The sequence below is a fragment of the Ictalurus furcatus genome, chromosome 19 (assembly GCF_023375685.1).
Source record: "Ictalurus furcatus strain D&B chromosome 19, Billie_1.0, whole genome shotgun sequence".
Taxonomy (NCBI): Eukaryota; Metazoa; Chordata; class Actinopteri; order Siluriformes; family Ictaluridae; genus Ictalurus; species Ictalurus furcatus.
The window spans coordinates 6999862-7017537 of NC_071273.1; the positions used below are offsets into that span (position 1 = coordinate 6999862).

At 41.5% G+C, this 17676-nt stretch overlaps 1 protein-coding gene across 1 annotated transcript in view; it reads right to left on the reverse strand.

The window, feature by feature from the left end:
- The window catches only part of snap91b (synaptosome associated protein 91b), a 37677-nt gene that overhangs the window by 2646 nt on the left and 17355 nt on the right, over positions 1–17676 (reverse strand). Inside the window, exons 9-22 of the mRNA XM_053650658.1 lie at positions 15180–15241; positions 14818–14823; positions 14704–14716; positions 14473–14603; positions 14265–14335; positions 12995–13009; positions 12613–12783; positions 9866–9964; positions 5391–5465; positions 3535–3666; positions 2846–2870; positions 2672–2738; positions 1298–1351; positions 1125–1214 (exon numbers count right to left, since the gene is read on the reverse strand). Of these exons, the coding sequence (XP_053506633.1) occupies positions 1125–1214; positions 1298–1351; positions 2672–2738; positions 2846–2870; positions 3535–3666; positions 5391–5465; positions 9866–9964; positions 12613–12783; positions 12995–13009; positions 14265–14335; positions 14473–14603; positions 14704–14716; positions 14818–14823; positions 15180–15241 (1011 nt within the window). The remainder of the gene's footprint in view (positions 1–1124; positions 1215–1297; positions 1352–2671; positions 2739–2845; positions 2871–3534; positions 3667–5390; positions 5466–9865; positions 9965–12612; positions 12784–12994; positions 13010–14264; positions 14336–14472; positions 14604–14703; positions 14717–14817; positions 14824–15179; positions 15242–17676) is intronic.

The following is a 17676-nucleotide window of genomic DNA, read 5'->3' on the forward strand; positions in this document are numbered from 1 at the left end:
AAACTAGACAGCCAAAAGTATGTGGACACCTGACCATCACACCCATATGTGGCTCTTCCCCAAACTGTTAGAAGCACACAGTTGTATACAATGTATTTGTATGCTGTAGCGTTACAGTTTCCCTTCACTGGAACTAAGAGACTCAAACGTGTTCCAGCATCATAACGTCCCTGTACACAAAGCGAGCTCCATGAAGACATGGTGTGTGAAGGTTGGACTGGAAGAGCTCGAGTGTCCTGTACAGAACCCTGACCTCAACCCCACTGAACCCCTTTGGGATGAACTGGAACGCCGACTGCACCCCAGACCTCCTCAGTACCTGATCTCACTAACACTCTTGTAGCTGAATGATCACAAACCCCCACAGTCACGCTCCAAAATCTAGTGGAAAGCCTTCACAGAAGAGCGGAGCGCATTATAACAGCAAACACAGAGGGACTAAATCTAGAATGTGATGTTCAACACACACATATGGGTGTGATGGTCAGGTGTCCACATACTTTTGGCCATATATACAAAAATTTAAGTGGATTTGCTCTTTCCAAGATTCACAAGATGTATAATAAATGCCAAATAAATATATTTGTAATGTGTATGATATTTGTTCATGTCCTGGGTCACACCGCAGCCTATAATAACATATGCTGAATGACGTTTTAAGCCTTAGCATCCAGTATAAGGACTGTTTATAATCTGGAATCTTTGGGCTGGAATATCCTGCAGAGTTCACGATGCCATCGATCTTCATCTGAAGCACCAGTCACAAACTGAGCATCAGTACTCCACCTCTAGATTTTACAGTGGGATATCGGGCGCTTTTCCTTGTATGCAGTCCGCTTTCGTTCACCAGACATGCTTTGAACACCGCCTGGTTCAGGCTCCGAGTCCCTTCCGGGAAAGGAATCTTTTCTGCAACTCTGGAAGTGGGATCTATTTTAAAACTTGAAAACCCCAGGAATCAAATGTTCTCCGCCTCCGTCATCATCCTACTCACCGTACAGTAATACGGTATTTTTCTATTTCTTGGAAATATTCCGCTGGAACAAACTTTTTTTTTTTTGTATAACCATTTGTGTGTCTCGGTGTACGGTTTGGAATAGTTTAGACAGGTGTGGTTATGTTACCGGTGCTGCAGACGCTCCTGCAGCAGGAAACTGCGGTCTCATCATAGGCTGCTGGGGGAACATCATGGGAGCTGCGCCTGTTGCACCGGGCTGCGTGTGACAGACAGAGTGTGAGACACACGCACGCTTTCGTACACACGAGCACTCGGGAAGACACGCATACACATTCTTACCATGCTAAATGGCAACTGGGACCCCATGAGAGGAGAGACCATGGAGGGCACAGGCTATAATGGATGTGTATTATAAGGGAGGGAATGGAAATGAATACAGAATGAACTATATAACACAAACACACACACACACACACACACACACATAAAAAAAAAACAAGGGAACACGGCTCTCTAATTCACTGGAGATGGGGTTATTTATTTACATCATTACCAACTTAGAGAGGAAGAGAACCCTCGCATGTTTTTTAATATGCATGACTACTAATTCAATCTGTTGTGCATGCATATTTAAATAGCTAGAGTTTAGAGTAGAGGAAAGTTAGCAAGCCAGGTGATCAGCACCTGGAGTGATCACACACACACACACACACACACACACACACACACACCTATAGCCTACTTAAGCAGCAAAACTGTATCCTTAGACGTTCTACATGTGGAAGCCGCATGTACACTGCAAACACATTTTAACTAAGCAAGTGAAAATATCTTGATCTATATCTATGATATCTAGAATTTCCTACGATAAGATGACAGTAAACAGATTATTAATCCCACGTCTAGCCATTTTTATTCATTTCAGGCTTGAAATAGTCTTACTCTATTGGTAGAGAATTGTGCAAAATTTTAGAAATCGTTTCTAGAAAGAAGCAAACAGCTAAATCTGCCAATAGAATAAGAAAAATGAATGCGTAGTAAAAAAAAACAAACAATGGCTACAAATCGCTTTAATCATCTTCTATTTGGTTTACTGTAATATTATAATCGGAAATACTAGATACATTTGCCTCTATTCAAGATATTTTTACTTCCTAGAACGTTTTTTTTTTGTTGTTTTGTTTTGTTTGTTCCAGTCTGAAGAACTGTGCTAAGAAATCTAGTTGAGATTAAGCAGCAGTGAGAAAGTGTGAGTGATCAGAGAAAGACGTGCTGATCTGTGTGTATATATGCTCGGAAATGTAAACACAGACTGATGTATTATTATTATTATTATTATTATTATACGACGCCGTCATGATTCGAATACACCATCTCCTGATGGTAGGGCGAGCGCTTTTCCGCTGTAGCACTCGTGAAGTGTCAGATTATTTATTATAAATCGTATACTGGATAGATATAAACACTGGCTAGATTAAAAAAAAAAAAAAATTCCTCTTCATTATATTCTACTTAACAAATTGAGCAAATGCCCCTACAGATTCACGTAACCAAATCCAGGCTTTCTCCAGCCTGTCACAACTGTGATCAGCTTGTAGAAGGATCCAGAAAATTCAGAGGAAAAGGGGTCATGTGACTGACCCCATGCCATGCCACCCAAAGCCATGCTGCACTACGCCATGCTGCGGAACTACACGACAACACAACATTTACCATGGGCATGCCCCAGCTAGGGGCTGCTACCTGCGCTTGCCAGTTCGCCCCTCCCGCTGCTTCACCGCTGAGAGACAGAGAGAGAGAGAAGGAGAGAGTGATGAGTAACAACAGAGCGAACAAGACAGAAAGAAAATGGCAAATCAGATGTGTGTGTGTGAGAATCTGACTTACGGTTTCTGAGTCCCCATTCCCAGATCTGAAAAAGAGCAACATACACACATATTAAATTGGTTAACATTTATTATTATTTATTATTATTATTTTACAACAAACAAAAGCTATACGTTACATTTTTTTAATTAGATTTCTTCATTATATACTTAATGTGCCTGAAGTGGAATGTGTGCTTAGAAGGGGTTTTCTCTTCTGACGTGTAAGGAATAAAACATAACAGGATGTGCTATATATATATATATATATATATATATATATATATATATGAAAATAATCAACGACAGGGTGGTGTTCGTTTTTTTTTTTTTCTGCTTTCCTATAACAGTAAACGCATGCTACTGACAAACCAGAAAGCCCTCCATCCTGAAGACCGTGGACTGTTACAAACACTGATACTGGAGACTCCTTCCAAAAATGCTAAATAAACATCGCCTTACAGCAAACATCATAATGCAGGATGTCTGAAAATGATCTTTGATACTAAAGGAATAAAAGTTATAAAGATACACACGGCATCAACTTTTAAAATCCATTCATGTGACGCGTCCAGCATACACGTCCCTGTGTAAGCTGTTACTATAGAAACAATAACATAATGGATACTAATGGTTATGTAATGGTTACTATAGAAACAGTAACGTTCGGTTTACGTATCAATGCCTGTGGTGTGCTGGACTGAAACTTACTTCCAGCTAAATTGGCCATAGTAGAGTCCAGATTCCCTCCCACTGGTTTAACTGGTGAGGCTGCCATGGGAGCTGCTCCAGCTGGCTGAGGGGCCATGGCTGGCATGAGCATATCCCCCAAGCCACCAAACGCTGGAGAAATAAAGAGCGTATCCATTAAAGATTCAAACTGAATTTGATTTCTACACCAACCATGCCACTTCTCCATTACAGCGTAAAGATTAGACACCGAGTCTTTATAACTAGTCATGAAAATATGCTATGACATAACATTTGGTACAAAACCACTCAATTCACACAGAGACCCAAATACAGCACCAACAACACCAACTTTATCACAGCACATTACTCACACTTCAGACCATACAACATTCTAGACACTGCTACATAATAATTCGATTGTAGCAGTAAATCATATTACATAAACATCCTGTACTTTCTCAAGTTCTAATATGGCACCCCTCATGGTTGTCCTCTATTTCGTGTTCTTCTCTGTCATATTCTAGAACGTATCACAGAACCTTCCATTTATTTATTTTTTAAAAAAAATATCAAGTCATCTAAATATTTAGTTCCTCCCTAATTTGCTCCTTTAATATCTTATATACTTCTTCAAGCTCGTCCAGTAGATACATCCATGCATTCATTAAATCAAGACTTCCATCCATCATTCATCCGTCCATCCAAAGAGATCCTTCCTTTCCATCCATCAAACCATTGTAGTCTATACAATCCATCCAGGCTAATACATCCCATTCAGTTCATCCATCCTACCCCATCTATACATTATTATCTATCCAGCATCCATTCATCATTTCATCCATCTACCCATCCATCTATCATTTTATCCCTCCATCATTTCATCCCTCCATCGTTCCATCATCCATCCATCCATCCATCCATCCATAATTTCATCCATCTATTTTCCCATTCATCTAACCATCTGTTCATCTAGTCCATCCATCCATCATTTCATCCACTGCTTTTTGTATCCATCCCATCTAATCTAGTAATTGGAGCATCCATCCATCCATCAACTGGAGCAGACTGTTATATACACACACAAGTTTGGACATGATTAGAACGGTCTGGCTAGTCTGGCTCACAGGCTTCGAGTCCCTCTCTCCTTTCTACTCAGTTACTGTCACAGAGCCAAGGCTGGAATATTTTACTGCAATGCAGTCGTGTACTGTGGAATAACAGCTTGTATAGGAGCATCAGGACTCACCGTAGCACAGGAGGTAGCAAGCAATGACCCAGACCAAGATTGGAGAGAGATGAAAGAAATCATGGTAGAAGCAGAGAAGGTAAATAAATCAACAAAACAATGACACGCAAAAAAGCATGGAAATGTAGGCGAAGAAAACAAAGTGAAAGGAAAATGAGAACATGATCAAAGCAAAGAATAACAAAAGGAAATCGAGATTGGCATAACATGAGGAAGAGTGATATGATAAAAAAGAGAAAGAGCAGTACAGAGGAATTCAGCATTAAGCAGGAAGTACTCAGAGACTTTAAATACACAAATGGCGGTGCAAGTACTGGCATGGACAGTGAACAAACAGCTTGCCTTCACCCACTCCAACACACTATGCCATATAAACACAAACCACAAGACACCAACTGAAACGTCTCACTCACACTATCCTCGGCTATTAACGACAGCATACACACTGTATCAAGCAATGCCACTCTAGAACACACACCACACGGGTCAATAACACAATGTAATGCACACACGGCACACTTCACTGGTTAGTACGCACTCACAATGACACTGTAGCGCAAATATACTTCACAGGACACATCAAATTGAAGAATGTCACACAAGTGAATAAGAGGCAGAAGTACAGTACCTCCCATTAGATCTCCTCCTGCAGATGCTGCTGGTGCTGGAGCTGTGGGTTGGCCATTGCCTGCACCTGCAGAGTCTGGTGGACCACATCAGACCAAACAGTGCCAAATCAGGCCACAGGAAGAATCCATGCAGCATGAGGGCAGAGAATGGTTAAGAATGAGCCGTCGGCGACACACTGAGAGAGACACACAGACCAAGTGTCAATCACACTAAGCAAGGACACCATTTTTTATTTATTTATTTTGCAACAGTTTGCAAGAGACTTTTTTTTTTTTTTTCTCTGTGTGTAAATGTCTTTAAATGTCACACCTTAAACATTGTTTTTGCGTATAAGAGCAATGGAAGAGTCTATCAATCGCATAAGGGATGGAAACTTTAATGAGAGCAAACACATGTACACACAGTTTATACGCGCAGTTCCCCAACAAACAGAAATGTTTTGCTTGACAAATCAACCTGGTATCCACTCACACAGAGGCAGGAGAGAAAGTCAGTTACATGAGCACACACACACACACACACACACACACAAAGCAAACAGCTCTCGAACAAGCCAAGTGTTTTCCACTTCATAACTGACATCCACACAATCATCAGCGTTTTCTTTCAAAGTTCCATCTCAACCTCAAGCAAAAGAAAACACCCAGCAGTTATGCTGCATTCGACTAAAAGTCTTAACTCGTAATCTCCGACCTCCGACTAGAAAAAAAAACAACAACAACAACAAAGAAAACGCCTTCTCAGCTCTGGAGCTCGGGATGGTCTGCTCAACCCCGGGTTCAGTAAGTGACGTCAAATCAGCATGGCTGCTCACAGCATCGACGGTAAACACGGTAGCACCTCGTACCTTTACATGAGTTATACCGTAGAAACGATTACTTCGCTTTAGCTCAATCAGCATACAGATAAACTCAGCAAAAAAAAAAAAATAAACGTCCCTTCTTTCAGGAGACTGTATTTTCAAGATAATTTTGTAAAATCCGAATAAGCTGTACAGATCTTTATCGGAAAGGGTTTAAACGATGTTTTTCACGCTTGTTCACTGAACCATAAACAATTATTGCACATGCACCTGTGGAACAGTCCTTAAGACACGAACAGTTTACGGCTGGTAGGCGATTACCGTCACGGTTACAATAACTCAGGACACTAAAGAGACTGTTCTACTGACTGTGAAAAACACCAGAAGAAAGACATCTAGGGTTCCTGCTCACCTGCGTGAACATGCCATAGACCTGCTGCAGGGAGGCATGAGGACTGCAGATGTGTCCAGAGCAATAAACCTCAATGTCTGTAATGTAAGACGCCTAAGACGGTGCTACAGGGAGACAGGAAGGACAGCTGATCGTCCTTACAGTGGAAGATTACACGTAACCATGTGACCCCCAGACGTGATCGAGAACTTCCCTTGCCTCGGTGGAAGAGTGGAGGAACATCTCACAGCGAGAACTGACAAATCTGGTGCTCTGTAGTACTTACAGCAGATACTGCCTGTTAATTTTAATATTGACCCCCACTCTGAGACTTGTTCAGTTTATGTCTCAGTTGTTGAATCTTTTTGTGTGAATACAAATATTTACACATGTTAAGAAATTTGCTGGAAATAAACGCAGTTGAATGTGAGAGGACGTTTCTTTTTTTTTGCTGAGTATATGTTCGCTTGTTAAATCTGAAACACTGACTATACAGATCACTCCTAGTTTTTTCCCCACTTTGTAGCTTGAACGCACGGAGGTAAAAAAAAAATAACGCAATTCCGAATCGCCACTTTTGAGGAAAGTCGAATGCAGCAATAAAATGAACCCCAACCTGGAACACCAGAGCCTCCACCTAGAAACTTGGTACCCACCCCCGACCGAATCCAGAGCTGCACCACCGTCCAGCCAGCTCACAGGGGCGGAGAGAGCAGCAGGAGGCGGGCTGAACACATCTGCAGCATGAGCATCAAGACGGGGGTTTGTTCACAATTCGTTTCTAATAACTCTCTGTTCAATCACTCATTACTAAAGAACATGGAAGACCTGGAAAACCTCAATTAAATGTATTAGACATTGTGCACTGCACAAGAAGAAAAAGCTGAAACAGTGCAAGCTGAAAGAGTGATGAGCAAACCATGAGTCATGGGAAACCCCAAAGGGGACTGCTGAAAAGGGAGAACAAGAGAAACAAAAAAAAAATGAGGTTGCAGCTCCATTTGGATAACCCAGGCACCGAAGAGGAGAATTTTTAGCGAATCTTGAGCAGCCAAGAGAAGGAAAGGAGTCAGTGGGGGAAAGGGATAACTGCATACCTGATGAAAACAGGTCTAGACTGGGCGCACGCTCTGATATGGGTACAGATGGTTCAGGCACGGAATCAAAAAAACCTAGGGGCAAGGACACAGAGCCGCATACTATATGCACATGAATATGTTAGACCTGAGAAATGCAATACAAAATAAAGCACAGCAAATGAGGTGATGGGATTAACACACACCAAGCCAGCAAACACATCAATCACCTCTGTGGATCTGTGTGCAAACACTATGACTTCAAATAAAACACGTGAATCCATCTCACATGAATGATTCATTCAGTTACAAGTCAAACAGGTTAGAGTCCTTTTCATCTCACAGACACCCCTTCAAGCCTGTGTGTAATTTAGTTTGCTTGAAGAAAAGGACTAAACTGCTTTCAAACAAGCTTCCTTGTAATATTCGTTGGTGCAACATGTCTAGGCAAAAAAACGCAGCTTGGAAATGAGAACACGTGTCACTCAAGGGTGTCATGCAGGGGCACACAGTCAGAATTTACCACTAAACAGATCTATCGTGGGAGCTGCAGGGGCTGGAGTGATGGGCGTGCTGGAGGTGAGCGGGGTCTGAACTGTGGCAGGTGACACAGAGCCGAATAACGAGGCGCTGCTCTCCAAGGGCTGCATGGAGAACATGTCCAGCTGTGGGGAAACAGTCGCACAATCCACAGCTGGGGCAAATGGGTCTTGATGAGAGGAGAAAGGGGAGAACCATAAATGTAAAAACTCTACGAAGAATCTGCAGGACCAAAAAAATATCCGTGTTTGTTTAGTCTTGCGCAAACGCAATCTGAAATGACGCCCAAAAGTCACTACCGAGTTTTATTTGAATCATAACCCAGTAAAAACGATCAAGCTTAGAGAGTTGATATCATATAAGTTAAACGATTAGAGACACCGACAACATGTCACTGAAGTAGTTCAAGTAGGAAAAATACACAAAACTTTTCAAAACATTGGTCAAATGTCGCCGTATGGCAACAATGTGCAATGGTGGAAAGTATCATATATTCAAAAATCACCCGAAATGTATGAGATTAGAATTCCAATTACATTTGCCACCTAGTAAGCATGTAAAAGTTATATCTTCTACATAAACGGATCAATTGCAAAAGGGCTGACAGTTTTTCTTACTTTGAATTAGAATAAATAAAAATATAAACATACTATTAGAGAAGCCTGGTGTCTTTTGTTGGTGTTGCTAAGTAGGCCTGTTTCAATTCATAAAAGCACAGACCACAGTTCCATTATCGCATGTTGTTGCCATGTGGCAACAATTACATTTTACCCTTTAAAGAATACTCAAAATATATAAACTTGTTTAAATTGCAAAAAAAAAATAAAGGTTAACTTAATCTAGACAGTGTTTTCCTTTAAGTAGTTTTGCCTAAATATTGAAAAAAAATTAAAAATAAAATCAATTTTAAGAGCCCTCTGGTGGTGAACTTCACCATGCCATGTTATTGCAGAAAAAGGAAATGCAATTAGCACTTCCAGGTCATGTGAAATGGCAACGTTAAGGCCCTCTGTTTATAGTTACATAGGAAAATAGCCGTTTCGTATTATTGCCTATCAGAAAATTGGAGATAAATAGGGCACTTGGCAACACCATGCAGGAAAGGGTTAAATAATTATCTGTATAAAGATTCAAAACTAATGCCACAGATTAGCAATACATGATATCGTACACGCTCGTTTGGACCCCGTAATTTGTTAAGACGAGGACGTACAGTAAGAGAGAGACATTTCAAAATACATCAGAGACTCCGTAAAGCAAAACAGTACTGGAAAGATTAAGAGAAAGATTTCCAAATATGGAAATGTTTTAAACCATCCTTCCTTCACGCTATCAGTGGGAGTCAGAACAACGTGCACGTGACATGCGAGTGCAACGGTTCAAGACGGGTTGTCATGACATCGCAGACTGACAGTCGTCGTGGTAACGGCCAGCCTGGTGGAGAGGGAGATCCGAACCCGTTGTCAATAAAAGCAGTGCACACAGCCCAATCGTACGATGGCGCAATTTGAAAGACATCAGGCTGAGAATTATCTGTATATTATCTGTACAAACAAGTTTAATGATCACAGAAATACACAAATGACTTCCATGGCTTAATCAGACACGTAATCAAATTCACACACACACACACACACACACACACGTGTACAGTCAGAACCCACCATTTGTAGCAGAAGCATCAGCGGCAGGAGCGGCCGTGGTGCCTGAACCCCCCGTCTCCACAGCAGATGCCGGTTCAGCTGATGGGCTTCCAAACGCACCTAAATCCCCAATGACGTGCAAAAATAGATGGCGGAAGAAAAGAGAACATTCGAATTTCAGTGAGAAAAGACCTGAAAATACTGCTTGTGGAAAAAAAACTTCTCTCCAGAGCCTGTAAATCTCCTTCCAGTGCCCTGGATGTCTGCTGAATAGATTAATAGTACTGTGAGAGTTCAGTATCACTGTGGAATTATTATTTAATATACAAACACTCGATTCTTCTGTTGATTTGGACGTGTGAGCAAATTAAATTAGTGAACGAATATTAATCGAGGTAGAATTTGCCTTTTTGCTAAATAATCCATCATTCATATTCACCCAGTATCTATATCAGGCTGATACCAGTGCATATCAGATATCGGCAAAGACTGGAATTAGACTTGGAAAAGAAATGTATTTCTGCAACTGGAAAACAAAAAGTCTCATGAACAGCTTTTTCCCTTCAGCTGTACTAATGTTGAACTCAGCCTCTACGCTTTAACCGCCAGCTTCCACCTCATAACGAGACATTAGCACTAGACACCAAAATATACTGCATTGTGCGCTACTGCTATTATCTGCAATTATTTACAAGTGCTCGCACTTTAACGCAGTTCTGTCATACTACGATTACTTCGTTTTTATTAAATGTAAATAAAAACAGAATGCAGTGATTTGCAAATCTCATAAACCCGTACGTTATTCACAATAGAACAGAAAACATATCAAATGTTTAAACGGAGGAAACGTACCGTTTTAAGGAGAAAATAAGGTCGTTTTGAATTCGACGGCCGCGACACGTCTAAAAAACGTTGGCAACAAAAGGCTGGAGAAGTAAGTGTTACTGAAAAGAAACAGCTGGAGGTTAACTGGCAACAGGTCAGTAATATGACTGGGTATAAAAAGAGTATCATAGAGAGGCGGAGTCTCTCAGAAGTAAAGATGGGATGGAATCTGGATCGAAGCGTATGTTGCTCTAAAACCTGTATATACCTTTCAGCATTGATGGTGTCTTTCCAGATGTGCAAACTGTCCATTCCATAAGCACTAACGCACCCCCGTACTATCAGAGATGCGGGCTTTTGAACTGAGCGCTGATACAAAGCCGGATGGTCCCGCTCCTCTTTAGTCCTCCTTAGTTTAGAGGGCGCGGCGTCCATGGTTTCCAAAAAGAATTTCAAATTTCGATTCGTCTGACCACAGAACAGTTTTCCACTCTGTCTCAGTCCATTTTAAATGAGCTTTGGCCCAGAGAAGACGGCGGCGTTTCTGGATCGTGTTCACATACGGCTTCTTCTTTGCATGATAGAGCTTTAACCAGCTTTGTGGATGGCACGGCGAACTGTCTTCACAGACAATGAGTTCTGGAGGTGTTTCTGAACCCATGCAGTGATTTCCATTACAGAATCACGCCTGTTTTTAATGCAGTGCCGCCTGAGGACCCGAAGATCACGGGCATGCAGTATCGATTTTCACGCTTGTCCCTTCAGCACAGAGATTTCTCCAGATTCTCTGAACCTTTTCATGATATTATGTACTGTAGAAGATGAGGTATTCATACTCTTCGCAATTTAACATTGAGGAACATTATTCTGAAATTGTTCCACAAATTATAGATTTGTGCAGATTGGTGAACCTCTGCCCATCTTTACTTCTGAAAGACTCCGCCTCTCTAAGATACTCTTTTTATACCCAATCACATTACTGACCTGTTGCCAATTAACCTCCGGCTGTTCCTTGTTAGTAACACTTACTTTTCCAGCCTTTTGTTGCCCCGTCCCAACTTTTTTGAGACGTGTCGCAGCCATCGAATTCAAAACGAGCTTATTTTTTTCTTAAAATGGTACGTTTCCTCAATTTAAACATCTGATATGTTTTCTGTGTTCTACTGTGAATAACATAAGGGTTTATACGATTTGCAAAATCATTGCATTCTGTCTTTATGTACATTCTACACAGTGTCCCAACTTTTTTTGAGATCGGGGTTGTATTTGCACATCATTGCTATTTGCACATCTGCATTTACTGTAATACACGGTATGTATCTACTGTATCATACTGCATTGCGTTACTCTTTACTCGTACTCTGACAGTGACAATAAAGTTGAGCCTAACCAAATGTTTACATATAAAAATGCTGGTTTTTTTGTGTGTGTGTGTGTGTGAAAATGTCTAACTGTGAAGTGCTTTAGTTAAAAAAGAAAATGATATTGTATGGGAATCGGTATCGACTGATACTCAGTTTCGTTATCGGTATTGGTGTAGAAAAAGAGAAAGTCGTATCATACCATCTCTAATTCTAACTCCTAATCAAGTCTTGTAGTTTTGGGGTGAATGAAGAAAGAAAAACGAGTAAGAACGTGAAAATGAAAGCAGGATATACAGTATGGACGGTATAGTTTTATAATCAGAGCACATTTTGAAAAGAAAGGGTTTACTGCTTCACAAATATTCTTATCTCAGGCAATGTGCTAAGCCACTATTGGGTGTTCCATACACTCATGATAAGAGCATGAAATACAACCATGTACGGAATTGTACGGAAATTACGAAAATGACGAACCTCCCCTTTAATCTGTGTTTAACACCACTGAATGTAAAGCATATGCTAAAGTGCGTGGCTTCCTAGTTTGTTTGTCCTCTGGCTAAACCATCCTTCTCTACTGACCTCCTAGGAGATCCGCCGAGCTCGGGGTTGGGCCAGCGGCGGTAGAGGGAGGGGCTACAGAAGCAGCGCCTTCACCAGCTGGGGGACTAGACACAGCTGTCGCAGGAGAGGTAGAGTCTACAGCAGGGGTGGGGTCAGGGAGGAGACTCTCCGTAGTGTAGGAACCGAATTCTACGAAAGCCACGGCACCATCGGACCGTATCAAAACCGCAAAGTAACACAACACGGCGACAGAAAAAGGCGAAGACAGGAGCACATTTCAGAGAGAAAGAGAAAAAGAGATTCGGAATGAGACAAGGCTGGGAAGCAAGAAGAAAGGACAACAGTGGAAAACTACTGACGGTCTGGCTGTCAGGAAAAAACAAAAAAAACAAATACTCACCTGACCCCAAAAGATCTGCAGCAACATAGCCAAAAAAAAAAGAAGATATCATCAGTATGTATATACAGGTATGATCAATAAGTATATATCATGCATGGACATTCTAAACACAATTTAGCATAAAGACTTGCAATGCCCGAATGTTCGATTGGTCAGATTATGTTGATGAATTTTCTGTAACAGCAGCTCTGCAAGTAGTTCTGGCTGCGAGGTTTACATTAACGTGTTCATTCTAATACGTTACTGTTTCTATAGTAACAACTCACACAGGTTCTTGTATGGCAGATGCTCAACATAATAAAAACCATGTATGATTGTTGATGTTTTTTCGTAAGGGACACTTATCCAAGGAGTCAGCGTTGGGTAACAGTCAGATGTAACGTGTTAAATTACGTTTTCCTACACAGTAAAGTCTTCAGGATTCTCCAGGACCTGTGGTTTGTGGCTTCTCGGAAACATGACAAGCTCAGATGGTTGTTTTTTTTTTTTTTTGGTCTAACTAAAAAACTTGAAAGGCTGATGAGAGAACGACTGTTTATATTGAAAGTTATTTTTTTTTTACAGGCATTCCACAAATGAAACGTAATTAGAATTGGATATAAAGTACTCTGTGTCGCTCTTTAATGAATAAAAATGTTAATTGCGGGTAACTTGTTGTGGTGCAAGAGGAATAAAACATTTAGAGAAACGCTGTTATTGGAATAACGAAGCACGTCTATGTGCAGTATTTACAGTTGAAGTCATAAGTTTATATACACCTTGTAGAATCTGCAAAATATTAATAATTATTATTTATTTTTTTTTACATAAGAGGGATCATAAAAATTGCATTGATTCTCAAGAAGGCAACAAGAGCCAGGGGGGTGTAAACTTTTGAACAGGATGATCGGTGTATATTGTTATTATTTTGTCTTCTGTATGCAGTTTCTGAAGGGCAGTACTAAATGTAAAAAAAAAAAAAAAAAGAGCTTTAAACAAAATAATAATAATTTACACCGATCATATTGTTCAAAAGTTTACACGCCCCCCCGGCTCTTAATGTATCGTGTTGTCTTCTTGAGCATCACTGAACGTTTGCACCTTTTGTAACACTCGTGTACGAGTCCCTCAGTTGTTCCTCAACGCTATCTATCGGTCTATCTATCTATCTACTGTATCTACCTCCAAAATAATCAACCTATCCGCTTTTTTCCCCTTACACACTGTACGTCCTTCCTCAGTAGCTCATGTACACTGAGAGAATAACAATAGTTCAATGTGCACTTTTTACCTCCCCAGGATGTTGGAGCAGTTGAAGCAGGCGGCCCTGAAGAAGACAGCGGATCCAAGTCCAGCAGAGAACTAGAAAGAAGTCGGCAATGAAACGGTCAGAGAATTTAGTAATAAATTTAAAAAAAAAAAAAAAAAAGAGCAACATCTGGAAGCGTTTGATCACGTAAATGGAGTTTGATGTGAGAATGTGCGAAGCGGTCGCTCACTCAGTGGCAGGCTCGGCGGAAGCGGACGCAGCCGCAGCCGCAGCCTCTGTGGGCGGCGGCTCCAGGGTGGGCACAGAGGCTCCGGATTTGGACGGAGTGGACGTCGGAGAGACGTTGTTGGTGGGTGATCCCTGCAATATGAGACAAAAAAAAAAGAGGGCATGAATGTGCATGGTTGTACATGGATGAATTTACATATGCATGAGAAACGGATTTGAAACGAAACCTCACCTTTGTCGGAGACCTGACGGATGAAGAAAGATCGGACAGCTGTTCAGTCAACACACTCTATATTCGATTATAAAAAGTATATACAGGATATAGTATAGAACTCAAAACACTTACCCCTCTCTGAGAACGTACCGAACACGACGAAAGGAAAGAGAAAATGTGTCATAACATATACCACAGGTATGTACTATAATGAGTCTTTAATGAGCACAGTGAAACTGTTTTCTTCGCATACCCCAGCATGTCAGAAAGCTGAGGTTAGAGCACAGGGTCTGCCATGATACAGCGCCCCCTGGAGCAAATAGGGTTAAGGGCCTTGCTCAAGGGCCCAACAGTGGTAGCTTGGCAGTGCTGGGGCTTGAACCCCCGACCTTCTGATTACTAACCCAGAGCCTTAACCGCTACGCCACCACTGCCCCTTTATACAGGATAATGCTCATAAGCACAAATGTGTTCAGGCCAGAGATTTTATTTACCCTTTCTTTCCCTCTAGACTGTTCATGTGTGTCTCCAGAGATTCCAGAATACTGCTGGGAGCCTATGAGCAACACACACACAATACTTGGTCATTATCATAGGGACAGCAAATTTCTCCACACTCCCAACACACTATCAGACAGAAACCGCACACCTGAGTGACTTTATACTTACCATATATCATATAAAAGTCATTTCGAAGAGTCACTAATCACCCTGAACACTAATCACACTCCAAATCAGTTCAGCACACCATCTCACACCAGCAAACTGAGTGCGCACACACACACACACACACACACACACAGAGCTACACTTTAACTCATTGCTTCCTTTTGGTTTTTGGTCAGTCACCAGCTAATGTTGCTAATCTCCTCAAAGTAATTGCTGATCAGGAAGTAGATGCATTGCTGTTTCTACAGTGGAACTTGGGAAGGAGGCAGCATACTGAAAATGTTCAATCTACCTCCGAGGGTGCTGAGAGCGATGCAAAAATAATAATATGTAGAACATACTTTAACATGTAGTAGTGTGAAGGAGCATTATTGGTAAATGCTCTGCACTTATTTAGCGCTTTTTTTAATCTTAGCAGTTCTACAAAGCACTTTACAGAGTGTCTCATTCACCCACACACACACTCACACACTCACACACTCCAATGGTAGCAGAGCCGCCATGCAAGGCGCTAACTTGCCATCGGGAGCAACTTGGGGTTCGGTGTCTTGCCCAAGCACACTTCGGCATGTGGAGTCACGTGGGCCGGGAATCGCACCGCCGACCCTACGATTAGTGGACGACCTGCTCTACTACTTGAGCCACAGTCACCCCCACAATATTCTTCTTATAGTAGCTTTCTTTCATTTAATAATGAATGACGCATCTCTGTTAACGTTACAGAACATCAGCGAGACTAGTGTCTTCAGGACCATGGAGTTTGCACCTTGCGATTTCTTTATAACGCCACAAGCTGTGGTTTTGTCTCATTAAATTAAAAAGAGAACGCCTATACATAGATCCTATAGCGTCAGCCGTAACAGTAACTCAGTCACGTGTCGGGAACGTTACTAACTGTTACAAAGTGCTGACGCTCCTTCCGTAAACGTTACTCAAACATCTCCTCACAGAAAATGTCACCATATCAACGATTCTATTCTATGCTTTTCTTTGTTATACAACGACGCGTTTGAAATCCGTTTATGATTAGGTATAGATTAGGTGGAGGGTCTGCTGTACAGGTCCCTGCGCATGAGACTATAGAAATAATAATGTATTAGAATGAGCACAACTATCAATTATGTTACAGTAGTAAATATTTTAGATCTGAGATTCAACCATCCATCCATCCATCCATCCATCTTCGATACCGCTTTATCCTTTTCAGGGTCACGGGGAAACCTGGAGCCTATCCCAGGGAGCGGGGTACACCCTGGACAGGGTGCCAGTCCATCGCAGGGCACAATCACATACACATTCATACACTACGGACACTTTGGACACGCCAATCAGCCTACCATGCATGTGTTTGGACTGGGGGAGGAAACCGGAGTACCCGCAGGAAACCCCCGCAGCACGGGGAGAACATGCAAACTCCACACACACACACAGCGTCACGGTGGGAATCGAACCCCCGACCCTGGAGGTGTGAGGCGAACGTGCTAACCGCTAAAAGAAATACATATTTGACTACCATTCGGGTGTGACATCATCGCTCGTGCCACATGCGCTTTCCCGTATCCCTGTACTTTTATTATTTACGATTCATTGCTCAGATTTTCTAGCGCCATTCATCATTAACTGGTAGTTTATAATACTATACAGCGGGGTACAAAAGTCTAAGAGCACGAATGGAAATGCTTCTATTTTGCATTCTTTTCGAATTTAATACGACGATTTTCATTACAAATGATATTACCGACAACAACTTGAGCGAAAAGTGGATTCTTTGCTTTGATGAGCTGGCATGGACTCCGCAAGCTCGAGTAAAACCTCGTGACCCGTTTTAGATCAACTCTATCGGAGCGTCGTCGGATCACACGCTCCGATAGAAGACATTAGACGTGAGGGAAATCTGAGCTTTTGTACAAAGCAGTTAACACGGTCAATATCGCACATTTAAATAGGGACCTAGAAACAGAGCAGAATATTGAATATTAAATACACTGGATATTTACGTTCTAAAACCTTCTGTGTATTTTTATTTCCAATTTTAAATCTTGGACCCCACTGTACATAATATTGTAAATATACAGTATAATTGTAACCTTTTTTTTTTGCTGCTGTTGTTGTTGTTTTTTTTGTTGTTGTTTTGTTTTTTGTAACTATTATTGTTGTTGCTGTTGTTATTCCTAAATTAAAGAAGCAATGCATTAAGCTGTAGCCCCGGTGTCTCTGCTCTGCACATGATTACCGGGTCCTCTTCCCGGCAGTTGTTAAACTGGCAGTCCTCGTCGTCCGAGTCTGCCAGGTCAGCCACCACCCCCGGGTGAAGACACTGAG